Source organism: Bos taurus, chromosome 25 (assembly GCF_002263795.3).
Source record: "Bos taurus isolate L1 Dominette 01449 registration number 42190680 breed Hereford chromosome 25, ARS-UCD2.0, whole genome shotgun sequence".
Lineage (NCBI taxonomy): Eukaryota > Metazoa > Chordata > Mammalia > Artiodactyla > Bovidae > Bos > Bos taurus.
Window position 1 is genome coordinate 19,132,409 of NC_037352.1, and position 23,802 is coordinate 19,156,210.

General features: G+C 37.8%; 1 protein-coding gene across 3 annotated transcripts in view; it reads left to right on the forward strand.

Annotated features, from left to right (window-relative positions):
- ABCA14 (ATP binding cassette subfamily A member 14) overlaps positions 1 to 23,802 on the forward strand; it is a 270,053-nt gene that overhangs the window by 28,226 nt on the left and 218,025 nt on the right. For all 3 annotated transcript variants that reach the window (XM_024985457.2, XM_059881559.1, XM_059881558.1), the window contains exons 2-5: positions 4,894 to 4,980; positions 6,118 to 6,373; positions 17,924 to 18,051; positions 21,677 to 21,797. In XM_024985457.2, the coding sequence (XP_024841225.1) occupies positions 4,921 to 4,980; positions 6,118 to 6,373; positions 17,924 to 18,051; positions 21,677 to 21,797 (565 nt within the window). In that variant the 5' untranslated portion in view covers positions 4,894 to 4,920. The remainder of the gene's footprint in view (positions 1 to 4,893; positions 4,981 to 6,117; positions 6,374 to 17,923; positions 18,052 to 21,676; positions 21,798 to 23,802) is intronic.

Consider the following 23,802-nt stretch of genomic DNA (forward strand, 5'->3'; position numbering starts at 1 on the left):
CCCAGGGACAGAGGAGCCTGGTGGCCTACAATCTGTGGGGTCACAAAGAGTTGGATATGACTGAGCACAGCACAACATTTAATTTCCATATATTTGTTCCATTTAATTTCATTCCAAATTAATTCCATTTAATTTCCATATATTTCAAATTTCCTTGTGATGCTGGAATTTGAATTCCTTCTGGTTTCTAATTTCCTTTCATTGAAATTACTTTGTCATAGAAAATACCTTGTATGATTTTAGTCTCTTAAATTTATTGAAACTTGTTTTGTGGTCTAATGGTCTATCCTAGAGTTTCATGTGCACTTGAGAAAAATGTCTATTTTGTCATTGTTAGCTAGATTGTTCTATATATATTAAGTCTAGCTGGTTTGTGGTGTTCATTAACTTCTATTCCTTGTTAATCTTCTAGTTGTCCTATTTGTTATTGAAAGAGAAGTATTGAAGTCTCCAACGATTGTTTTTGAACTTTTTTATTTCTATTTTTATTTATCACCTAATTTTGTCCATTTTTGCTTCATATATGTTGGGGCCTCTGTTGTTAGATTCATGTATGTTTATGAATTGTTGTTATATCTTCTTGAATCATTTCTTTTATCATTATATGGTGTCCTTCTTTGTCTCTTAATAATTTTTTAAAGTCTATTTTTGTCTGATATTAATACAGTTATCCCAGCTCTTCTTTTGATACAATTTGCATGGAATATATGTTTCCATTCTTTAACTAACTTCCTTTTGTTTGGGGGCCTAAAGTGAGTCTCTTGTAGACTATGTATAGTTGACTCAAACTGCTATATACATTATGCCAGTTGCTGCTTTTTAATTAGAGTTTAATTCATTTACATTTTATGTAATTAACAATAAGGAAAGACTTCTTCCATTTTGCTGTTTGTATTCTTTATGTCTTATCTCATTTTTGTTACTTGATCTCTTTTTTGGAAGATATTTTTTAAAGTACCATTTTAATTTCTTTCTTTATTTGTAATATATATATATATCAGAGAAGGCAATGGCACCCCACTCCAGTACTCTTGCCTGGAAAATCCCATGGATGGAGGAGCCTGGTAGGCTGCAGTCCATAGGGTCGCTAAGAGTCAGACATGACTGAGCGACTTTACTTTCACTTTTCACTTTCATGCATTGGAGAAGGAAATGGCAACCCACTCCAGTGTTCTTGCCTGGAGAATCCCAGGGACAGAGGAGCCTGGTGGGCTGCCGTCTATGGGGTCACACAGAGTCGGACACGACTGAAGTGACTTAGCAGCAGTAGCAGCAGTATATATACGTATGTAATTTTCTTAGTGGTTGTCTTGTAAATTATAACCAATGTCTTGATCTAGAATAATCTAGTTTTAATTAATACCAACAATTTCAAGAGTATACAAAGATTTGCTCATACTTACCTCTCTTTCCCTTAAATTTATTTTCAAGACTTGCATTTCTTTGTATTGTTTGTGAAATCAACATGGATTTTTATAATTTTTTAATGTAGTTTTCTTAAATCATATAGGAAAAATGAGTTGCAGACCATTAATACTGCTTTATATTTAAATATTAACTTTTACTAGTGCTCTTTATTTCTTCATGTGGAATTAATTTACTATCTACTTTCCTTTCTGTTGCAATTTACCCGCTGTGAATTTACACATTTTTAAATTGTTGCACTAGGAATTACAAAATATAATCTTAACCCATAGTCTATTTAGAACTAACATTTTAGCACTTCAATTGAAATACAGAAATCTAATTATCATATAGGTCCCACTCTATTATCACTGCCTGGAAAATCCCATGGATAGAGGAGCCTGGCAGGCTATAGTGGATGGGGTCCCAAAGAGTCCAGCACAACTTGGCAACTGAGCAGAGCACAGTAAAAGGTCCTTTTACTCTTTTCCCCCTTATACTATATTTTTCTCATATTACATTTTTTAATTTATTGTAAACTTCATTAGCCCATATTATATCCTTCTAAAGAATGCAAGAAGTCAAGAATAATTATTTTTTGTCCAGATGCTTACCATTTCTGTTGCTTTTTTTTCATTTCTTATGTTACAAGTTTCCTTGTTATCATTTCTCTTCTCTCCAAAGAGCTTCCTATAATAATTCTTGTAGATTAGACCAGCTATCAGTGGAATCTTTCAGTTTTCGTTCTTCTGTGAATGTCTGTTTCAGACTTGTGTTTCTGAAGGATTTTTTTGCTGAATATCCAATTCCAAGTTAAAAGCTTTTTTTTTCTTCAGAACTTTAAAAATGTTGGTTTTTTCCTACTGGTTCTGTCAGTTTCTGATGGCAATCTGCTGTTTTTCAAATTTACGTCTCCTTATACATAATGTGTTGTTTTCCTCTGTCTTTTTTTAAAGAGTTTTTGTTTTAGTTTTAATCATTTGATTATGATGTATCTGGACATAAAGTTCTTTGGTTTATTTTGTTTAAGTTCTGCTCAGCTTCTTGTAATGTCAGTTTGTATCTTTTGCCACGTTTGGAACTTTTCAACTGTTATATCTTTAAATGTTTTTTCAACATCACACTTTCCCGTCTTCTGAGATTCTGATGAGTAATATGCTAGGCTTTATTTTTGTTATTTCATGTATGTCTGAGGCTCTATTAATTTTTTCTAACCGCCCCCCCCCGCCCCATTTTCTTCATACTGGATAATTTCTAGTGATCTATCTTCAAGTTCAGAGTCTTTCCTCCATCATCTTCATTCTGCCATTGAGTTTATCCAGTGAATGTTTTATTTTGATTACTTTGGGTTCTAAAATTTGTCTTTGATTTTTCTTTTTATCTTTCATTTGTTTCCTGATGCTTTCTATTTTAAATGTTGTTTCATGTCTGCAAATGCTCTCTTGAATATTTTAATAGTAGCTGCTTTAAAGTCTTTTTCAGATAATTGAAACATCTATGCCATGTCATCATCGGTATTCATTTATTATCTTTTCCTATGCAAAATGAGATTTTGTATATTATTGTGAGCTGTATAATTTTGGATTGTATTTTGGATATTTTGTGTATTAAATGATGAGAATCCAGGTCCTATTTAAAGTTCCATGGAAAATCTCAGTACTTCTGTTTAGTAAGTAATTGATCTGGTTTTAGAGTTGGCAGATTTAACAAGTAGAATACAGAATACTTAATTAAATTTGATTTTTAGATAAAGTATGAATAATGTTTTAGTATAAGTATATCCCAAACAAAAAAAATCTTATTTATCTGAAATTCAAATTTAACTGGACATCCTCTCTTTTATCTGGCAACCCTTCTTGGTTAGGTTTAAGCCACAAATTCCAAACCACTTCTGTGGCCTGTGGCTGCAATGTCAAAGAAGTTTTAAAAGATTCTATTCTCTTTAGATCCTTCTGGGACCTGGGCAAAGTCTGTATGGTTCAGTAATCAAAGTGATTGGCACAGTAACTAGGATAAGAATCACTTAATCTGTGATCAAGTCAGCTCCTCCTGTTCCTCTGTCTCCACAGTACCTTCAGTTTCTCTGAGACACTCTTATTTTTTTGTCTTTTGGCCAGAAATCACTCACTTCCTTGTTTGCCTGCCACTGAAAGTTCAGAAGTACCAATTCTGGTTTTGGTCTTATATCCCCTGGCTACTCTTCCTGTTTCACGCAAAGTGAGGGAACTTAAAACACCTCTTAGTATTAATGTTACACACAGCACATCTTTATTTTTCTTGAAGTCAATTCTGACTTTGATAGTCCAATGAGACTGTTAAAATTACTGCATAGGAAGGAAATTCTGACATACTGCAATATGGATGAACTTTGAAGACATTTTATGCTAAGTGAAATAAGTCAGTCACTATCACAGGTAAGGGTTTCCACTTATATGAAGGACTAGAGATTATGAAATACTAGGTTATGATGGTTGTACAACAGTGTGAATGTGATTGCTGCCATTGAAGTGTACATCTAAAAATGGTAAATTTTATATTATGCATATTTTATGATAATTAAAAGTTCATAGCCTTTTAGTTACCCCTGCCATGGTAGTAAATGGCACCAAGGGAAAAACCTTATAAGTACTATAATTTTTCTGATTTTATTCATGATAAGCAGACATAGGTTAATAATTTTGATGAAAGCTAGGATTCGAACTCAAGAAGATTAACTTCTGATCTCAGATTTTTAGTTACTATGCCCTACTATCCACACCATGAGGAAAAAATTATGACTGTTTAAATACACTTAATGCTTAGTATAGAACAAGGCACAAAAATGTATTAAATAAGCAGTAAATATTCAACAACATTATATTTTGTGAGAATTTCTCTCAGAATCTGTCAAAATAATAATTGATATTTTGTTTTTTTAATTGGAATATTATTGATTTACACTGTAGTGTTTCTGCTATACAACAAAGTGAATCAGCTATATGTATATATATGTGTGTGTGTGTGTGTGTGTGTGTGTGTGTGTGTGTGTGCATACTTTTGAACCTCCCGCCAAACCCACCCTCCCGTCCCACCCCTCTAGGTCATTACAGAGCACCAAGCTGAGCTCCTTGTGCTATACAGCAGCTTCCCACTAGCTATCTATTTTATATGTAATAATGCATGTATAGCAATGCTACTCTTTCAGTTCATTCCCCCCTCCTTTTAATAACTAATATTTTGCATTTACAGTTTACATTTTTCTTTGTGAACATGAAGTTGCAACTTACTGATCTTTGCATCTCTATTGTCTAATATTACATATTAGAAGATCATTAGGTGTGAATTTAATGAATTAATATAAAACAAGAACAGATAAGTATTTATTTCAAGCTTTTTAAAAGATTATCTTTTAAAGTTGTTGAAAAGAGTAGAACAGTGAAGTAATCATTTTACTTGACTAAACAACATTTTGGCAGGTAATGTAAATTTTAAAAATTTCTTCTTTTTTAGTGTTGAACTTTCATTCTTTGTGGTAAAATGGATACCTTGTGGCTTAACCAGTTTGCCATCCTCCTCTGGAAAAATTTCATATTAAAGGTAAGTGGAGGTATCTTTGAGAAATGGCTGTAAAGCCTAATGAATTTGAAAATAAAATTTTTTTAATTTATTTATTTTAATTAGAGGCTAATTACTTTACAATATTGTATTGGTTTTGCCATACATCAACATGAATCCGCCACGGGTGTACATGTGTTCCCAATCCTGAACCCCTCTCCTACCTCTCTCCCCATACCATCCCTCTGGGTCATCCCAGTGCACCAGCCCCAAGCATCCTGTATCCTGCATGAAACATGGACTGCCGATTCGTTTTATAAATGTTTCAATGCCATTCTCCCAAATCATCCCCCCCCACTCTCCCACAGAGTACAAAAGACTGTTCTATACATCTGTGTCTCTTTTGCTGTCTCGTATACAGGGTTATCATTACCATCTTTCTAAATTCCATATATATGCATTAGTATACTGTATTGGTATTTTTCTTTCTGGCTTACTTCACTCTGTATAATCAGCTCCAGTTTCAACCACCTCATTAGAACTGATTCAAATGTATTCTTTTTAATGGCTGAGTAATACTCCATTGTGTGTATGTACCACAGCTTTCTTATCCATTCATCTGCTGATGGACATCTAGGTCGCTTCCGTGTCTTGGCTATTATAAACAGTGCTGCGATGAACCTTGGGGTACATGTGTCTCTTTCAATTCTGGTTTCCTCAGTGTGTATGCCCAACAGTGGGATCGCTGGGTCATCTGGCAGTTCTATTTCCAGTTTTTTAAGGAATCTCCACACTGTTCTCCATAGTGGCTATACTAGTTTGCATTCCCACCAACAGTGTAAGAGGGTTCCCTTTTCTCCACACCCTCTCCAGCATTTATTACTTGTAAAATTTTAATAATTCCTTCATTTCATTTCAGTTTATGGGTATTTTTCCTTATCGTTCGATGACTGAAGGTAGATTTCTAAATCTGAAGAGTATCAATAGGGCAAACCAATAAAATCAATAGTGAAATGAGAAAAGGGTGAAAAAGACAATCCAGAGAACCATTCATTTTGTAGAATGAAGTTGAATGATATATATGTGTAATTGTATCCATGTATGTACACAAGTGTAAATACACACATACACACATATAATACTCTAAAATTAATTAGTATGATTTTGTTTCTCTTGTAGAAACGGAAGATGGGGTCTTTAATTGTGGAAATTTCCATGACAGTGCTCTTCTGTTCATTGATTTTGCTTCTGCGCAAACATTCCAAAAGGGAATTTACACAAGCTACTCTTTTCCAGTCTCTTCCCTTGAATAAACTTCCCGCTTTCCTCACTAATAAGAAAAAGGACTATGAATTGGTTTACGTGCCTTCTGGAAGTGATGCGGCAAAAAATATTACTGAGAAAGTGAAAGATGATTTAAATGCCAACCTTACAGGTTAGAAATTGTGATGTTTAAAATATTTTTTTGGAATGATTATTAAATTGTTGTAGAGAAGGCATGTTTCAGTGACCCTTATAACTTGTACATTAATCTCAAATATAATATTATGAACTTTGTAAAAAAAATATCAAACACACCTAAACAAAATATACTGTTTAGAATTAGATGACAAGTTATATAATTCGAAATCTTCTTTGTCTCTGATTGCACTTGAATTAGGGTAAGTTCCTGAGTATGTCAAAAGAACACAAAGCCTCACAATAAATTGGGTAGTTTTTTCCTGGATGCATAAACTTTACTTGAGGTCACTGATTTTACATTTTGTAAAATATATTATGTAAGTGTGATGTAAGATTGTGTTTGTTTAGAATTATAGAAAACTTATACAATTCTTATGTCCTTACACTCTCCTTACTCTGCACCTAATTTCTCTTCTTTGTCCCCCACAGTTAAAAATACTTTCAGAAATTTGACAAGAATCCCTTCAGTCTTGTCTCATGCTTTTACATATGTGTGTTCATGGATTTATCCTGTTATATGTTTTTAAAATTATACTTTTATTTTTTTCATTTCAAGGGTTTTGAGATGGGAGAGAAAGGTAGATGCTATATACTTTGTCATCTAAGTGACCATCTTTAAAAATTAAAGTGTTACATTTATGTAACTTAACGTGAAATTCCCATAAATTTTTAAAATATAAACCATGACTCTCCAAAGAACTTTGTTGCTTATGATGGGCTGGTTTAGGTTACCTTTCAAGTACCCCTGTTTGTGGAGGTAGAGGACAGAGAACAGGTTGCTACTTCTTATCCTTTCCTATTATGGGTCCATCAGTGAAAAAGTTTAAGACACATCGTCATTCAGTCATATTGAGGCCATCATGAGAGAGTGTTGCTGAAGACTGGAATAGAGATCTGATGAATTGAAGGTACATGTCTCATTATAAACTGCTAACTTAAAAGAAAGGAAGCTGAGAAAATTTCCTCCTCCTGATGATTTCTGATACATTCTTTTATTTTCAGTTGAACTAACTCCTTAGCAAAATAGCCTAATGACTATAAGATAGACTTAAAAGTCTTTATTTGGAAAACTTCCACATTCAGTTTTTACTGCTATTCTGAAGAATTATAACTTAAGTAAAACACCTTACTAGGGGCTCCAATCAGGATGGTGGAGCAGAAGGACATGCCACAGATACACTAAAAATACATCTACTGGACTTCCCTGGTGGTTCAGTGGTTAAGAATTTGCCTGCCAATGCCTGGAAAATCCCATGGACAGAGGAGCCTGGTAGGCTGCCTGCCAATGCCTGGAAAATCCCATGGACAGAGGAGCCTGGTAGGCTCCTCTGGGTCGCTAAGAGTCAGACACGACTGAGCGACTTCACTTTCACTTTTCACTTTCATGCATTGGAGAAGGAAATGGCAACCCACTCCAGTGTTCTTGCCTGGAGAATCCCAGGGACGGGGGAGCCTGGTGGGCTGCCATCTATGGGGTCACACAGAGTCAAACACGACTGAAGCAACTTAGCAGCAGCAGCAGCAGCAGCAGGCAACATGGGTTTGATCCCTGGTTTGGGAAGATATCATATCCTGTAGGGCAGCTATGCCTGTGTGCCGCAGCTACTCAGCCCACACACCCTAGAGCCTGCAAGCCACAACTGCTAAGTTCATGCACTGCAGCTACTGAAGTCCACATGCCCTCGAGCCCATGCTCCACAATAAGAGGAGCCACTGCAACAAGAGAAGCCCACACATTACAGCTAGAAAGTAGGCCCTGCTCACCACAACTAGAGAAAGCCCACATACAGCAATGAAGGGCCTGTGCCCCTGATAGGCGGCTGAAAAACAGGAAAGATTCTCATACCAAGGGAAGCCCCCTCAGGGTGGGGAGATCAGCTGGGACAGAAAGGGAGCATCAGAGTCTCAGAGGAGAGCACAAGAACCAGCTTGTGGTAGGTCGGCAGAGCAGAGAAAGACCTGAACAGATGGGCTGTGCCATTGTCCTGAACTCTTCAGCTTGAGACACATGTCCATGGTACAGACAAGGGCTGGGTGCTGAACTTGGTGTTTAGAGGACAGACCCAGGGAGAGGATTTCTATTGGCTGCACAGAGACAGCCAAAAGGGGCTGGAGTGTGGCAAGGCAGTAACCAGGGGTGTTTGAGGAAGAAGTCTGGGCCTACTATAGAAGTGTGGTCAACAGGCCACTGTTAAGTGGAGCTTGAAGGAAGGGGTAGGGTTGCCAATGCAGCTTCTTTCTCCATGTGCTGGCCCTGGTCTTTATGGGCTCTGGGCTCCCACGCCCCAGCCACCTCCTTGGCAGGCTCTGGGAACAGACTTCAGTGGTTTACCCACTGCAGAGGCAAGGCTGAAACCACAGCTGAGCTGCAGGGGCAGTGGGACCTAGGAAGCAAGGCTGAAATCTCTTCCCACAGCTGTGCAAGTCTCAGATTTACATATCTGCCCATCACCAGTTTGTAAATTCAGCATCTGTAGGACATCTGAGTGGACAATAGGTGCTCCTATGGAGAGAACAGGTCTGGCCTTAGCAGCTGTGTATTTGTGGGCACATACATAGCAGGGCAGGGTCAGGATAGAGTCTGGGCTGGCTGCATAGCTCTCATAAGCAGGTCTAGGTGCATGACTACTGCAGTCTTAGAACCTGCCTTCAGCGTATCTGCATTGATGGCCTTGTGAAAACAACACGTGAGGGACACCAGGGCTGATTGCCAGCATCCCCAAGATTGATATGGGGCCAAGGGCAGTGCCAGAAACAGTGCACTTTGTGAGCCCACATAATGGGTGACAGGTGGCACAACAGAGTATACTCATCCAGTGAACAGCCCTGGCAGAATACTCAGTGGTTCTATCCTCGTGGGAGAGCCCTAATCCAGCATACCTCATACTGCAGAAACAGCTCAGAAATGAATCTGGGGGCTTCTACTCCAGCAACTAGGGAACAGAACCAGCCTTGACAGGGCAGTGACAACCACAGAGTAAAAGAAGATAACCTGATCAGTAACCAGTGTAGGCTCTAGTCACCGCAATGCCAGTCACACTTTCTATTAGGAGGATAATGGCCAGCACACACTGAAGAAAGAGGTGGCAGACAGCTACACTAAAAAATAATTCTCACACCAAAAATGGTTAAATCCACACAGGTTATGCAGAGGGACTCCTACACAAAAATAGCCCTCTAAAACCACAGTAAATAATTGTTTCTCCTAAACTCATTGAGCAAGAGAAGTATAAGTAAAATGAAGAGGCAGAGGAACCACTCCTAATTAAAAGATCATGTATGAAACGAGTTGCCAGCCCAGGTTCGATGCATGATACTGGATGCTTGGGGCTGGTGCACTGGGACGACCCAGAGGGACGGTATGGGGAGGGAGGAGGGAGGAGGGTTCAGGATGGGGAACACATGTATACCTGTGGCGGATTCATTTCGCTATTTGGCAAAACCAATACAACACTGTAAAGTTTAAAAATAAAAAAAAAATTTAAGTAGGATTGCCATCACATTAAAAAGAAAAAGAACAAATAAAACATAAAGTCAGCAGAAGGAAGGAGATAATAAAATTAGAGAGGAAAGAAATAAAATAGAGATTAAAAAAACAGTAAAATCAAGAGCTGGTTCTTTGAAGAGTAAACAAAATTGACAAACCTCTGTCCAGGCTCATCAAGAAGGAAAGAGAAAAGACCCAAATAAACAAAATAAGAAATGAAAGAGGAGAAATCACAACTGATGCCACAGAATTACAAAAAACCATAAGAGAATTTTATGAGCGATTATACAACAAACAAATTTTACAACCTAGAAGAAATGGACAACTTTTAAGAAACATACAACCCACCAAAAAGAAATCAATAAAAAAAGTTGATAAATTCAACAGATCAATCTCTAGAAGTAAAATAGTACTCTTAAAAAAAACTTCCCTCCAAACAAAAGTCAGGGATCGGATGTCTTTCAGGAGAATTCTACCAGACACAAAGAAGTACTTATACCAATCATTCTTGAACTCTTCCAAAAGATTGAAGAAGAAGGAATGCTTCCAAAGACATTCTGTGAAGACACCATCACCCTGATAGCAAAACCTGATAAAGACACTAGCATAAAAGAAAATTACAGGCCAATATATTATATTTGATGACTACATAGGCAAAAATTCTCAAAGAAGTTAGGAAAAGCAAATGTAAATAAACAATTCCCTTAAAATCACATAAAAAATACTGACCAAGGAGATGAAAGATTTATATGCTGATAACTATGAAACATTAATAAAGGAAACTGAAGATAATTCAAAGAAAGGGAAAGATATCCCACACTCTCGGATTGGAAGAATTAATCTTGTTAAAACGGGCATACTACCCAAAGCAATCTATGGATTTAATATGATCCTTATCAAATTACCCACAGAACTAGAACAAATTATTTTAAAATTTACATGGAAACATAACAGACTGAGAATTACCAATGCAATCTTGAGGGAAAAGAACAAAGCAGGAGGCATAACCCTTCCAGTCATCAGACAACAGTGCAAAGCTAAAGTAATGAAAACAGCGTGGTATTCACCAAAACATAGACTGAATCACTGGAACAGAATAGAGAAAAATAAACTCACACACCTATGGACAATTAATCCTTGACAAAGGAGATAGAATATACAACGAGGAAAAGACATTGTCTTCAGCAAGTGGTGTTGGAAAATCTGGACGGCCACGTGTAAATCAAAGAAGTTACAACACACCCTCACACCATGCACAAAAATAACTCAAAATGACTTAAAAACTTAAATGTAAGAGGACGCCATAAAACACCTAGAAGAGAATGTAGGCAAATGACATAAAGTATACCAATATTTTCTCAGGTCAGCCTCCCAAGGCAATAAAAATAAAAGCAAAAATAAACAAATGGAAGCTAATCAAACTTATACACTTTTGTACAGCAAAGGAAATCATAAACAAAATGTAAAGGCTGGGAGGATTGCAAATAATGTAACTGACAAAGCCTTAATTTCCAAAACATACTAATAGCTCATACAACTCAACAACAAAAAATCAAAAGTCAATCAAAAAAATGGGGAGAAGATCTAAATAGACATTTCTCCAAGGAAAACATACAAATGGCCTAAAACCCATGAAAAGATGCTCAAAACATTGCTAATTATTAGAGAAATGGAGATAAAAACTGTAATGAGTTATCATCTCACAATTGTCAGAATGGACATTATTTAATAGTCTACAAATAACAAATATTGGTGAGGTTGTGAACAAAAAGAAACTCTTACACTGTTGGTAGAAATGCAAATTGGTTCAGCCAGTATGGAAAACAGTATGGAGGTTCCTGAAAAAACTAAAAACAGAGTTTCCACATAGTAGGCAATTCCACTCCTGGTAGCATGTACCCAGACAAAACTATAATTCAAAAAGACACATGCACCCATATGTTCATTGTAGCACTATTTACAGTAACCAAGAGGAAACAAACTAAATGTTCATTGACACATGTATGAGTGAAGAAGATGTCATATATATATATAATAAGACATTATATATAGTATATGTATGCCATTATCCATATGTCATTATATGTATACATATATAATGCAAAATTACTCAGTCTTAAAAAATAATGAAATAATGTCATTTGGAGCAACATGGGTAAACTTAGACCTTATCATACTAAGAGAAGTAAGTCAGAGAGAGAAAGACCAATACCATATGCTATAACACGTGGAATCTAAAACAACACAAAGAAATATGTCTATGAAATCAAGTAGACTCACAAACAGAAAAGAGATTTGTCATTGCCAAGGGGGAGGAGGGTAGAGGATGGAAGGATTGGGAATTTGGGATTAGCAGATGCAAACTAGTATATACAGAATGTATAATGAATAAGGACATACCACACAGCTCAGGAAAATATATTCAGTATACTGTGATATACAATAATGGAAAAGAATCAGTTCAGTTTACTTCAGTTGCTCCAGTCTTGTCCAGCTCTTTGTGATCCTATAGACTGCAGCATTCCAGGTTTTCCTGTCCATCACCAACTCCCAGAGCTTGTTCAAACTCATGTCCATCAAGTAGGTGATGCCATCAAACCATCTCATCCTCTGTCATCCCCTTCTCCTTCTGCCTTCAATCTTTCCCAGCATCAGAGTCTTTTCCAATGAGTCAGTTCTTCGCATCAGGTGGCCAAAGTATTGGAGTTTAAGCTTCAGCATCAGTGCTTCCAGTGAATATTTAGGACTGGACTGTGAATACTGGATTGGGTTGCCATGCCCTCCTCCAGGGAATCTTTCTGACCCAGAGATCAAACCTACATCGCTTATGTCTCCTGCATTGGCAGGCCAGTTCTTTACCACTGGTGCCACCTTATAGCAATTAATTTTAAAAAGCCTAATATATCAATCTTCTCCTTTGAGTTTATTGTTCTTTGTGTTCTGTTTGGAAAACTTACCCTCCCTGACATGGGTATTTTGGGGATTTTTTTGTTTTGCATAGATATCTACAATTTATAAGGAACTTTTTTTTTTATGATATGAGATTTCATTTGTTCCCATTTGTATATTCATTTGACTTCTTACTTTTTAATGGAAAAGACCACTCTTTACCTACTACTCTTTATTTCCACTTTTATCATAAATTAATTTTCTGTATATTCATGAATGTATTTATGAGTTCTATTGGTCTATTTGTATAGCCAGTGTCAGTCTGATTCTATCTTAATCACTATAATTTTATCATGTTCTGATAACCTGTAGGGGAAGCTGTCTCACCTTGTTCCTCAGCCTTGTATTTCTATACAAATTTAAGAATCAGCTTCTAACATTACATAAAAATTCTATTTGGAATTTTATTAGAGTTGCATTGGCTCTATATGTCAATTTTTACATTTTCACAATGTGGCTTTCTTTAAATCCTTGAACACGGATATAAATTTTTAAAAACTTATTTCTTAATATGCTATTTATGTTTCTTGATATAGAGGCTATCAAAGACTTTAATATCTTTTTTACACTGATGTTGTTCAGTTGCTAAGTTGCCACTGACTCTTTGCAACCCCATGGACTGCAGCATTCCAGGCTTCCCTGTCCTTCACTGTTTCCCTGAGTTTGCTCGAACTCCTGTCCATTGAAGTGGTGATGCCACCCAACCACATCATCCTCTGTTGTCCGCTTTTCCTCCTGCTCTCAGTCTTTCCAGCATCAGGGTCTTTTCCAGTGAATCAGCACTTCACATTAAAGGGCCAAAGTATTAGAGCTTCAGGTTCAGCATCAGTCCTTCCAATGAAAATCCAGGGTTGATTTCCTTTAGGATTGACTAGGTTTGATCTCCTTTCAGTCCTAGGGACCCTCAAGAGTCTTCTCCAGCACTACAGTTCAAAATCATCAATTCTTCAGCACACAGTCTCTATGTTCCAACTCTCACATCCCCACATGATTATTGGAAAAATCATAGCTTTGACAGTGTGTAGTCATTTTTCAGCAAAGTGATGTCTCTGCTTTTTAATACGCTGTGTAGGTTTTTCATAGCTTTCCTTCCAAGGAGCAAGTGTCTTTTAATTTCATGGTTGCAGTCACCATCCACAGTGATTTTGGAGCCCCCCAAAATAAAATCTATCACTGCTTAATCTTTTTCCCCACCTATTTGCCACGAAGTGATGGAACCAGATGCCAAGATCGTAGTTTTTTGAATGTTGAGTTTTAAGCTAGCTTTTTCACTCTCCTCTTTCACCTTCCCCAGGAGGCTTTAGTTCCTCTTTGCTTTCAGCCATTAGAGTGGTATCATCTGCATATCTGAAACTGTTGGTATTTCTCCCAGCAATCTTGGTTCCAGCTTGTGATCCATCCAGCCTGGCATTTTGCATGATGTCAGTCAGTTCATTAGGCCAGTCATGTCTGACTCTTTGTAACCCCATGCACTGCTGCACACCAGGCTTCTCTATCACCAACTCCCAGAGTTTGTTCAGACTCATGTCCATGGAGTCAGTGATGCCATCCAACCAACTTGTCCTCTGTCATCCCTTTCTCCTCCTGCCTTCAATCTTTCCCAGCATCAGAGTCTTTTCCAATGAGTCAGTTCTTCCCATCAGGTGACCAAAGTATTGGAGCTTCAGCATCAGTCCTTCCAATGAATAGTCACGGTTGATTCCCTTTAGGACTGACTGCTTTGATCTCCTTGCAGTCCAAGGGACTTTCATGAGTCTTCTCCAACATCACAGTTCAAAAGCATCAATTCTTTGATGCTTAGCTTTCTTGATGGTCCAACTCTCACATCCATACATGACTATTGGAAAAACCATAGCTTTGACTAGATGAACTTTTGTTGGCAAAATAATGTCTCTGCTTTTTAATACGCTGTGTAGGTTTTTCATAGCTTTCCTTCCAAGGAGCAAGTGTCTTTTAATTTCATGGCTGCAGTCACCATCTGCAGTGATTTTGGAGCCCCCCAAAATAAAGTCTGCCACTGTTTCCACTGTTTCCCCATCTATTTGCCATGAAGTGATGGGATCAGATGCCATGATCTTAGTCTTTGAATGCTGAGTTTTAAGTCAACTTTTTCACTCTCCTCTTTCACCCTCATTAAGAAGCTCTATAGTTCCTCTTCGCTTTCTGCCATAAGAGTGGTGTCATCTGCATATCTGAGGTTATTGATATTTCTCCTGGCAATCTTGATTCCAGCTTGTGCTTCGTCAAGCCTGACATTTTGCATGATGTACTCTGCATAAGTTAAATAAGCAGAGTAACATTCTATAGCCGTGATTTACTGCTTTCCCAACTTTGAACCAATCCATCATTTCATATTCGGTTCTGTTTCTTCTTGACCTGCACACAGGTTTCTCAGGAGGCAGGTAAGGTGGTCCAGTATTCCCACCCCTGTAAGAACTTTCCAGTTTGTTGTGATCCACACAGTCAAAGGCTTTGGTGTAGTCAGTGAAGCAGAAGTAGATTTTTTTCTAGAATTCCTTTGCTTTTTCTATTATCCAATGAATTATGGCAATTTGATCTCTGATTTCTCTTCCTTTTCTAAATCCAGCTTGTACATCTGGAAGTTCTCTGGCTTGAAGGATTTTGAGCATTACCTTGTGAGCATGTAACGTCAGCATTATTGTATGGTAGTTTGAGCATTCTTTGGCATTGCCTTTCTTTGGGATTGGAATGAAAACTGACCTTTTTCAGTCCTGTGGCCACTGCTGAGTTTTCCAAATTTGCTGCCATATTGAGTGCAGAACTTATCTGCATCATCTTTTAGAATTTGAAATAGCTCAGCTGCAATTCTATAACTTCCACTATCCTTGTTCATAGTAATTCTTCCTAAGACCCACTTGACTTCACACTCCAGGGTGTCTGACTCTCGGTGAGTGAGCACACTACTGTGGTTTTCCAGGTCATTAAGACCTTTTTTTTTTTACATAGTTCTTCTGTGTATTTTTGCCAACTTTTCTCAAATCTATTCTTCTTCTTCTCTTAGGCCCTTGCCATTTATGTCCTTTATTGTGCCCACCTTTGCATGAAATATTCCTTTGGTATCTCCAGTTTTCTCGAAGAGAACTTTAGTCTTTCCTGTTCTGTTGATTTCCTTTATTTCTTGACATTGTTCAATTAAGAAGGCTATCTTATCTCTCCTTGCTATTTTCTGCAACACTGCATTCAGTTACATATATATATTTTTTCTCCTCTCCTTTCATTTTCTTCTTTTCTCAGCTATTTTTAAGGCCTCCTCAGACAACCACTTTGCCTTCTTGAATTTCTTCTTCTTTGGGATGGTTTTGATCACCACCTCATGTACAATGTTATGAACCTCCTTCCATAGTTCTTCAGGCACTCTATCTACCAGACCTAATCCCTTGAATGTATTTGTCACTTCCACTGTATAATCATAAGGGATTTGATTTAGGTCATACTTGAATGGCCTAATGTTTTTCCCTACTTTCTTCAAGTTAAGCCTGAATTTTGCAGTAAGGAGCCCATGATTTGAGCCACATTCATCTCAAGGTCTTGTTTTTGATGACTGTATAAATTTTCTCCATATTTGGTGCAAAGAATATAATCAATATGATTTCGGTTTTGACCATCTCTTGACATCTATGCATAGAGTTGTCTCTTGTGTTTTTGGAAGAGAGTGTTTGCAATGACCAGTGTGTTATCTCAGAAAACTCTGTTAGCCTTTGCCCTGCTTAATTTTGTACTCCAAGGCCGAACTTGCCTGTTAACCCAGGTATCTCTTTACTTCTTACTTTGTATTCCAGTCTCCTTTGAGGGAAAGGACATCTTTTTTTCTTGTTAGTTCTAGAACATCTTGTTGGTCTTAATAGAACTGTTTAACTTCAGCTTCTTCAGCTTTATTGGTTAGGACATAGACTTGGATTACTGTGAGGTTGAAAAGTTTGTCTCGAAAATTTACCAAGATCATAGAATGATCCTTTCTGAGATTGCATCCTCTTTTGTTGACTGTGAGAGCTACTCTCTTTCTTCCAAGGGATTCTTGCCCACAATTAGATATAATGATTATCTGAATTAAATTCATCGATTACTGTCCATTTTTTTCCCCACTGATTTCCTAAAATGTCGATGTTCACTCTTGCCATCTCTTCCTTGACTACATCTGATTTACCTTGATTCATGGACCTAACATTCCAGGTTCCTATGCAATATTGTTGTTTATAGCATCAGACTTACTTTCATCCACATCCACAACTGAGAGTCATTTCCACTGTGGCCCAGCTTCTTCATTCTTTCTGGAGCCATTTCTCCACTCTTCCTCAGTAGCATATTGGGCACCTACCAACTTGTGGGGATCATCTTCCAGTATCATTACTTTTTGCCTTTTCATACTGTTCATGGGGTTTTCAAGGCAATGAAACTGGAGTAGTTTGCCATTCCCTTCTTCAGGGGACCATGTTTTGTCAGAACTCTCCACCATGACCCATCCGTCTTGGGTGCCCATGCACAGCATGGCTCATAGCTTCATTGTACCCAAGGCTGTGATCCATATGATCATTTTGGTTAGCAGTGATTGTGGTTTTTAATTCCTATGAAAATTCTTCAGTCAGTTAAGTTACTTGTATGTGTGTGATTGAGTATGAGTGGCTTTGTGAGAGTGTATTTCCAAATTTCATACAGATTCACTTGTGAATGAGAAATATAATTGAAAATGTAGTTTTATTCTACAACTTAAGGTTAGTCTCTGAAATATCATACTTCCCACAGAAATAAATGTCATTTCTCTTCACCTTTTTTTCTTTAAATCACTAGATTTCAAAACACAATAGAAAATTCTCCTGTCCCAGTTTACCTTAATATACAGTTATTATAATGGTTAAACATTATTCAAAATATCATATACAGTTTATAATACATAATAATTTTGTGTACCCCAGATATTCATGAGGACATCTGTGATGGCAATATTTGAGTAATAATGTTCTAAATTTTATAATACTATGGCAGGATTACGGTATTTATGGTAATGATAGGAAGATAGGAATAATCATCAGACATTTTGCATTTGTATGATGCTTGTTTTTCTCTGTACAGTTCGAGGCTTTCCTTCAGAAGAAGATTTTGAAAAGTATATTAAATATGAAAATCAGTCTGTTCTTGTGCTGGCTGCTATAATATTTGATCATGAATTCAAAAACAGTAATGACAGATTGCCACTTAAGGTAGGAAAGTTTTATCTAAAGACTTTATATTTCAAAGCTTCGGGGGTTTAATGAAATGAAGGTAACATCATGATTTTATAAACGGCAAAAATTATAACTTGCTCAAGATAATAACTGCTGTATATAAGAGCAGGAATTTGAATCTATTAATAGTTCCAACTTATTTTAATACCTATGCTTTTAGTCATCACATTATGCTGATAAGAATAAAACTGGACCTTAAGGTCTTGTGGCTTCCCTGGTAGCTCAGTTGGTAAAGAACCTGCCTGCAGTGCAGGAGACCCCTGTTTGATCCCTGGGTCTGGAAGATCTGCTGGAGAAGGGATAGGCTACCCACTCCACTATTCTTGGGCTTCCCTGGTGGCTCAGCTGGTAAAGAATCTGCCTGCAATGCAGGAGACCTGGGTTCTATCCCTGGGTTGGGAAGATCCCCTGGAGGAGGACATGGTAACCCACTCCAATATTCTGCCCTGAGAATTCCATGGACTGTATAGTCCATGGGGTCGCAAAGAGTTGAACATGACTAAGCTACTCTCACCCACTCTTAAGGTCTTGTATTCAGAAAAATGAAGTAATAGGAACTTTAGTAAGGATATTTATTTTGCCAATCTACCTGGCTAGGTAGATGTTTCCAGTCCTGCAAACTGTGGTTAAGAAAATAATAATATAGATACATAAAAAATATGGGCAGCAATATCTGTTACCTGTTTATATATCTCTGGAATTTCAGATAGTACGTACCTATATATGATATTTAAACTTTTTAGTGTGTTGATTTTAAGTGTAATTCCCATTCTGACTTTGCATGTAAAGTCAAGTTTATAATAAAGCTGTTACTATGTGAACATTAAACAAACGCAAAAGCAGCCCAACTCGTGTCTGGAAATCTTTTGCCTGTGGCAGCTTTAATTACTGGGATTGTGAGCTTTAGAAGGAGTTTCTCTGCCCTCTTGTTAGGACAATTGCCTGCTAAATACCTCTTTTTTTTGCACTTGGTATCATGCTTTAATATATTGTTGCTACATATCCAAACAGGTGATTGCTTTAACTTTGAGAATTCTAATTCTCTCTCTGGTGGCCATGGAAGCTTCTGTAATGCCACTACTAGCTAATTTGCGTGTCCTTTAAATATTTTAAGTTTGATCTTTAAAATAAAGGCAGATACATATACACTGGCAAGGGCTTTCCAGTGGCTCAGAGGTGAAGAATCTGCCTGCAGTGCAGTAGTCACAGGAGTTGCAGGTTCGATCCCTGGGTGGGGAAGATCCCCTGCAGGAGGACATGGCAACCCACCCCAGTATTCTTACCTGGAGAATTCCATGGACAGAGGAGTCTGGTGGACTACAGTTCATTGGGCCACAAAGAGTCAGACACAACTGAAGCTACTTAGCATGCACGCATACACTGGCAGATTCCAATAGGAAAGGCTTCTTTCTTTTGAATAAATTACTTAATTTCTCTTCTAAGTCTCTACTAACAGCTCTTAGGCCTTAGCCAGGTTGCATCGGAATTAGGACACCTGCAGCCACTGAAGAAGACTCTCATAACATTGCTCAAGGTAGAGTGTTTTGAACCTGGTAACTTGGTGTGTCTCTTTACCAGAGAGAGACGTTCTACGTAGGGTTGAGACAAATGATCAAACTATGGTATCTGTGCATAGAGCCAGATCCAGCATTTAAGAGGCAAGTATTTGCCAGGAGAAGGGAAGAAACTCACTTTATTCTTTTCATATATGTCTACTTTATGTTAATTACTGCCTCAAAAAAAGTGCTTGTGCTTATATAACTTCATTGGTATATGTGGATCCCCTGACCCAAATATCAAGTAACTTTGGTACAGTTGCAAACTTCATTTTTGTTGTTGATTCTCTGTGTCTAGCATTTTAAATGTATTCCTGAAAATTTTTCCACCAGGTTATTTTCCCAGATATCTGTTCTCTTTTTCTACACTTTACCAAACAAAATTTCTTATCTCTGCTTCCTGACTTCATGGATAATGTAGACCTACTATACTCCTTTTTTCCTCAACCCGTGGCTCTTATGTAGCTGAACTATATATGTTAGCTGAATTTCCCAGGCAAAAGTTACTCTATTCACATAGATACCACAACAATTCATTAAGAACACAGAAAAGATCAGGTTCCTCTGCTATGTTAAAGACATCAGGGGTGCTCCATTGACTACAGAAGTTTCTTTGCACAGGATACAAGGCCATCGGTGACCTGTTTCTGAATACCCTTCCAGCCCCATTTTTGTCTCTTCTTTCTCTGAAATTTATGTTATAGCAATATTGAACCAGTAGCAGTTCTTTGCATGTACTATGTTATCTCTTGCTCCTCTGCCTTTGGTCACTTTATCCTCTTTTTGAGAGGGAATGTGTTCTCTAGAGGTCCTTCATTTTCTTTGGATAGTTGTCATCCATTGTAGAAAACTCTTGGTGTAAGTGCAAGTGTCCTCTTCCCTCCTCTGTGCTCCCTTAACACTTTTTGAGATCTCTGAGATCAAGGATTGTGTACTAAGATATTTAAGCATGCTGTAACGAGTTAAAACTTTGTTTATAAATGACTGAATTATGTGAATTTTTACCTAGACATAGTGCAGGTGCCTGTTCCTTCTCCCTTTCTCTGTTCTGCTTCCTTGATCGTTGGTGACGGTAATCTTTTGTCTTGTTAAGCTACTCAGATTCTACTATAATTTACCCTTTTAGTTTACTTATCTCTTCAGACACAGTGAATAATTATTTTTTCATTTAATACTTAAAATAGGCAACATTCAGCATTTAAATGTAATCATCCCTCCTCTTCTTCATCTGGGTTTTTCCTTATGTGTCACTCATTATTTTGAAGAGGGAGGTATATTTTTGCCCTGCTGTATTTGGCTAACATGATGGGAAATGAAATAATAGAACTTTCTGAATTTTCACCAGTTGTTGCTGTTATTTAGTCGCTAAGTGGTGACCGACTTTTTAAGACCCCATGGACTATAGCCCACAAGGCTCCTCTGTCTATGGGATTTCCCAGACAAGAATACTGGAGTGAGTTGCAATTTCCTTCTCCAGGGGATCTTCCAACCCAGGGATCATACCTGCATCTCCTACATTAGCAGGTGTATTCTTTACCACTGAGCTACCAGGGAAGACACCAGAGAAATTGTTGTTTAATCACTGAGTCATGTTCACCTCTTTGTGACCCCATGGGCTGGAGCCTGCCAGACATCTCTGCCTTTGGGATTTCCCAGACAAGAATGCTGAAGTGGGTTGCCATTTCTTTCTCCCACCAGGGAAGTAGGCAGGTCAGTTCTCCGTGTAGAAAATTCATTCATAATGATCAAAGAAGGTACCACTACTGTGTCTTTGAAACTCAAATGCAAAAGGCCATGGAGATAAAAGAGGAAACATGTAAATTTAGTCAATTTTAAATTATGACTGTGATTATAGGATGTGAGTCCTGTACTTGTTCCCTGTTGACAGTGATACTGTCGTTTCTCCTCATTTAGAATTCTACATTGCTCCCTTGTCCTCAAAATACAACTTTTAACTTTGTATTTTATGTACCTTTCATGGCTAGTATTTGCTTTTTGATGTTTATTGACTTAAAATATTTGTTTTCTATTATTGTTCATTCTAGGTAAAATATCGTCTGCGTTTCCATTCTATAAAAAACACTCCGTGGTTTACAGAACTTCTCTTTCCAGTAAATCCCTCTCGAGGACCCAGGAACCCGAGTTCCACAGAAGGGGGAAGTCCTGGTGAGCATATCCTTAAGCACACTTAATTATTATTTTGGTTGTCCAGTCTGGCAGTCATTTAACAGTTTTTTTCAACATGTGAGAAATGTGTTTCTTTGTGAATTGTGACAGCAAGTTTTTTAAATTTAGTTTTTATGGTAAAACAAGCATATAGAAAACGTTATATGTTTGGAAAACTCAACAGTGGCCACAGGACTGGAAAAGGTCAGTTTTCATTCCAATCCCAGAGAAAGGCAATGCCAAAGAATGCTCAAACTACCGCACAATTGCACTCATCTCACACGCTAGTAAAATAATGCTTAAAATTCTCCAAGCCAGGCTTCAACAGTATGTGAACCATGAACTTCCAGAAGTTCAACCTGGATTTAGAAAAGGTAGAGGAACCAGAGATCAAATTGTCAACATCTGTTGGATCATTGAAAAAGCAAGAGAGTTCCAGAAAAACATCTACTTCTACTTTATTGACTATGCCAAAGCCTTTGACCGTGTGGATCACAACAAACTCTGGAAAATTCTTAAAGAGATGAGAATACCAGACCACCTTACCTGCCTCTTGGAAAACCTGTATGCAGGTCAAGAAGCAACAGCTAGAACTGGACATGGAACAACAAACTGGTTCCAAATTGGGAAAGGAGTACATCAAGGCTGTATATTGGCACTGTGCTTATTTAACTTATATGCAGAGTACATCATGAGAAACACTGGGCTGGAAGAACCACAAGCTGGAATCAAGATTGCTGGGACAAATATCAATAACTTCAGATATGCAGATGACACCACCCTTATGGTAGAAAGTGAGGAACTAAAGAGCCTCTTGATGAAAGTGAAAGAGGAGAGTGAAAAAGTTGGCTTAAAACTCAACATTCAGAAAACTAAGATCATAGCATCCAGTCCCATCACTTGATGGCAAATAGATGGGGAAACAGTGAAAAACAGTGACAGACTTTATTTTCTTGGGCTCCAAAATCACTGCAGATGGTGACTGCAGCCATGAAATTAAAAGACGCTTACTCCTTGGAAGAAAAGTTATGACCAACCTAGACAGCGTATTGAAAAGCAGAGACATTACTTTGCCAACAACTGTTTGTCTAGTCAAAGCTATTGTTTTTCCAGTGGTCATGTATGGATGTGAGAGTTGGATTATAAAGAAAGCTGAGCGTCAAAGAATTGATGCTTTTGAACTGTGGTGTTGGAGAAGACTCTTAAGAGTCACTTGGACTGCAAAGAGATCAAACCAGTCCATAGTAAAGGAAATCAGTCCTGAATATTCATTGGAAGGACTGATGCTGAAGCTTAAGCTCCAATACTCTGGCCACCTGATGGGAAGAACTGACTCATTTGAAATGACACTTATGCTGGGAAAGATTGAAGGCGGGAAGAGAAGGGGAGGACAGAGAATGAGATGGTTGGATGGCATCACTGACTCAATGGACGTGAGTTTGAACTCTGGGAGTTGGTGATGGACAGGAAGGCCTGGCGTGCCGCAGTCCATGGGGTCGCAGAGTTGGATATGACTGAGTGACTGAACTGAACTGAACTGATACACTTGGAAAGTATCTTTGTATTACCTTCGATCATTTCCTGAACTTTTATCAATGTATATGCATGAATTTATTTAGTCGTTTTTGGTAAATGTTCACTGTGCTGACATAGACATGTCTTCATTTACTAACACTATTTGCATGCTTATGGTTCCTGTATTATTTTGGGGCAGTTATTTTGATGAATGATGTTTCATTATGCAATGGTAGTTTTAAATTGTTTTTAAATTACATAGGTTAACTTTAGGGATAAAAAAACAATAGAAAGTGAATGTGAAGTCTCTCAGTTGTGTCCGACTCTTTGTGACCCCATGGACTGTAGCCTACCAGGCTCCTCAGTCCATGGAATTTTCCAGGCAAGAGTACTGGAGTGGGTTGCCATTTCCTTCTCCAGGGGATCTTCCCAACCCAGGGATCAAACCCGGGTCTCCTGCACTGCAGGCAGATGCTTTACCATCTGAGCC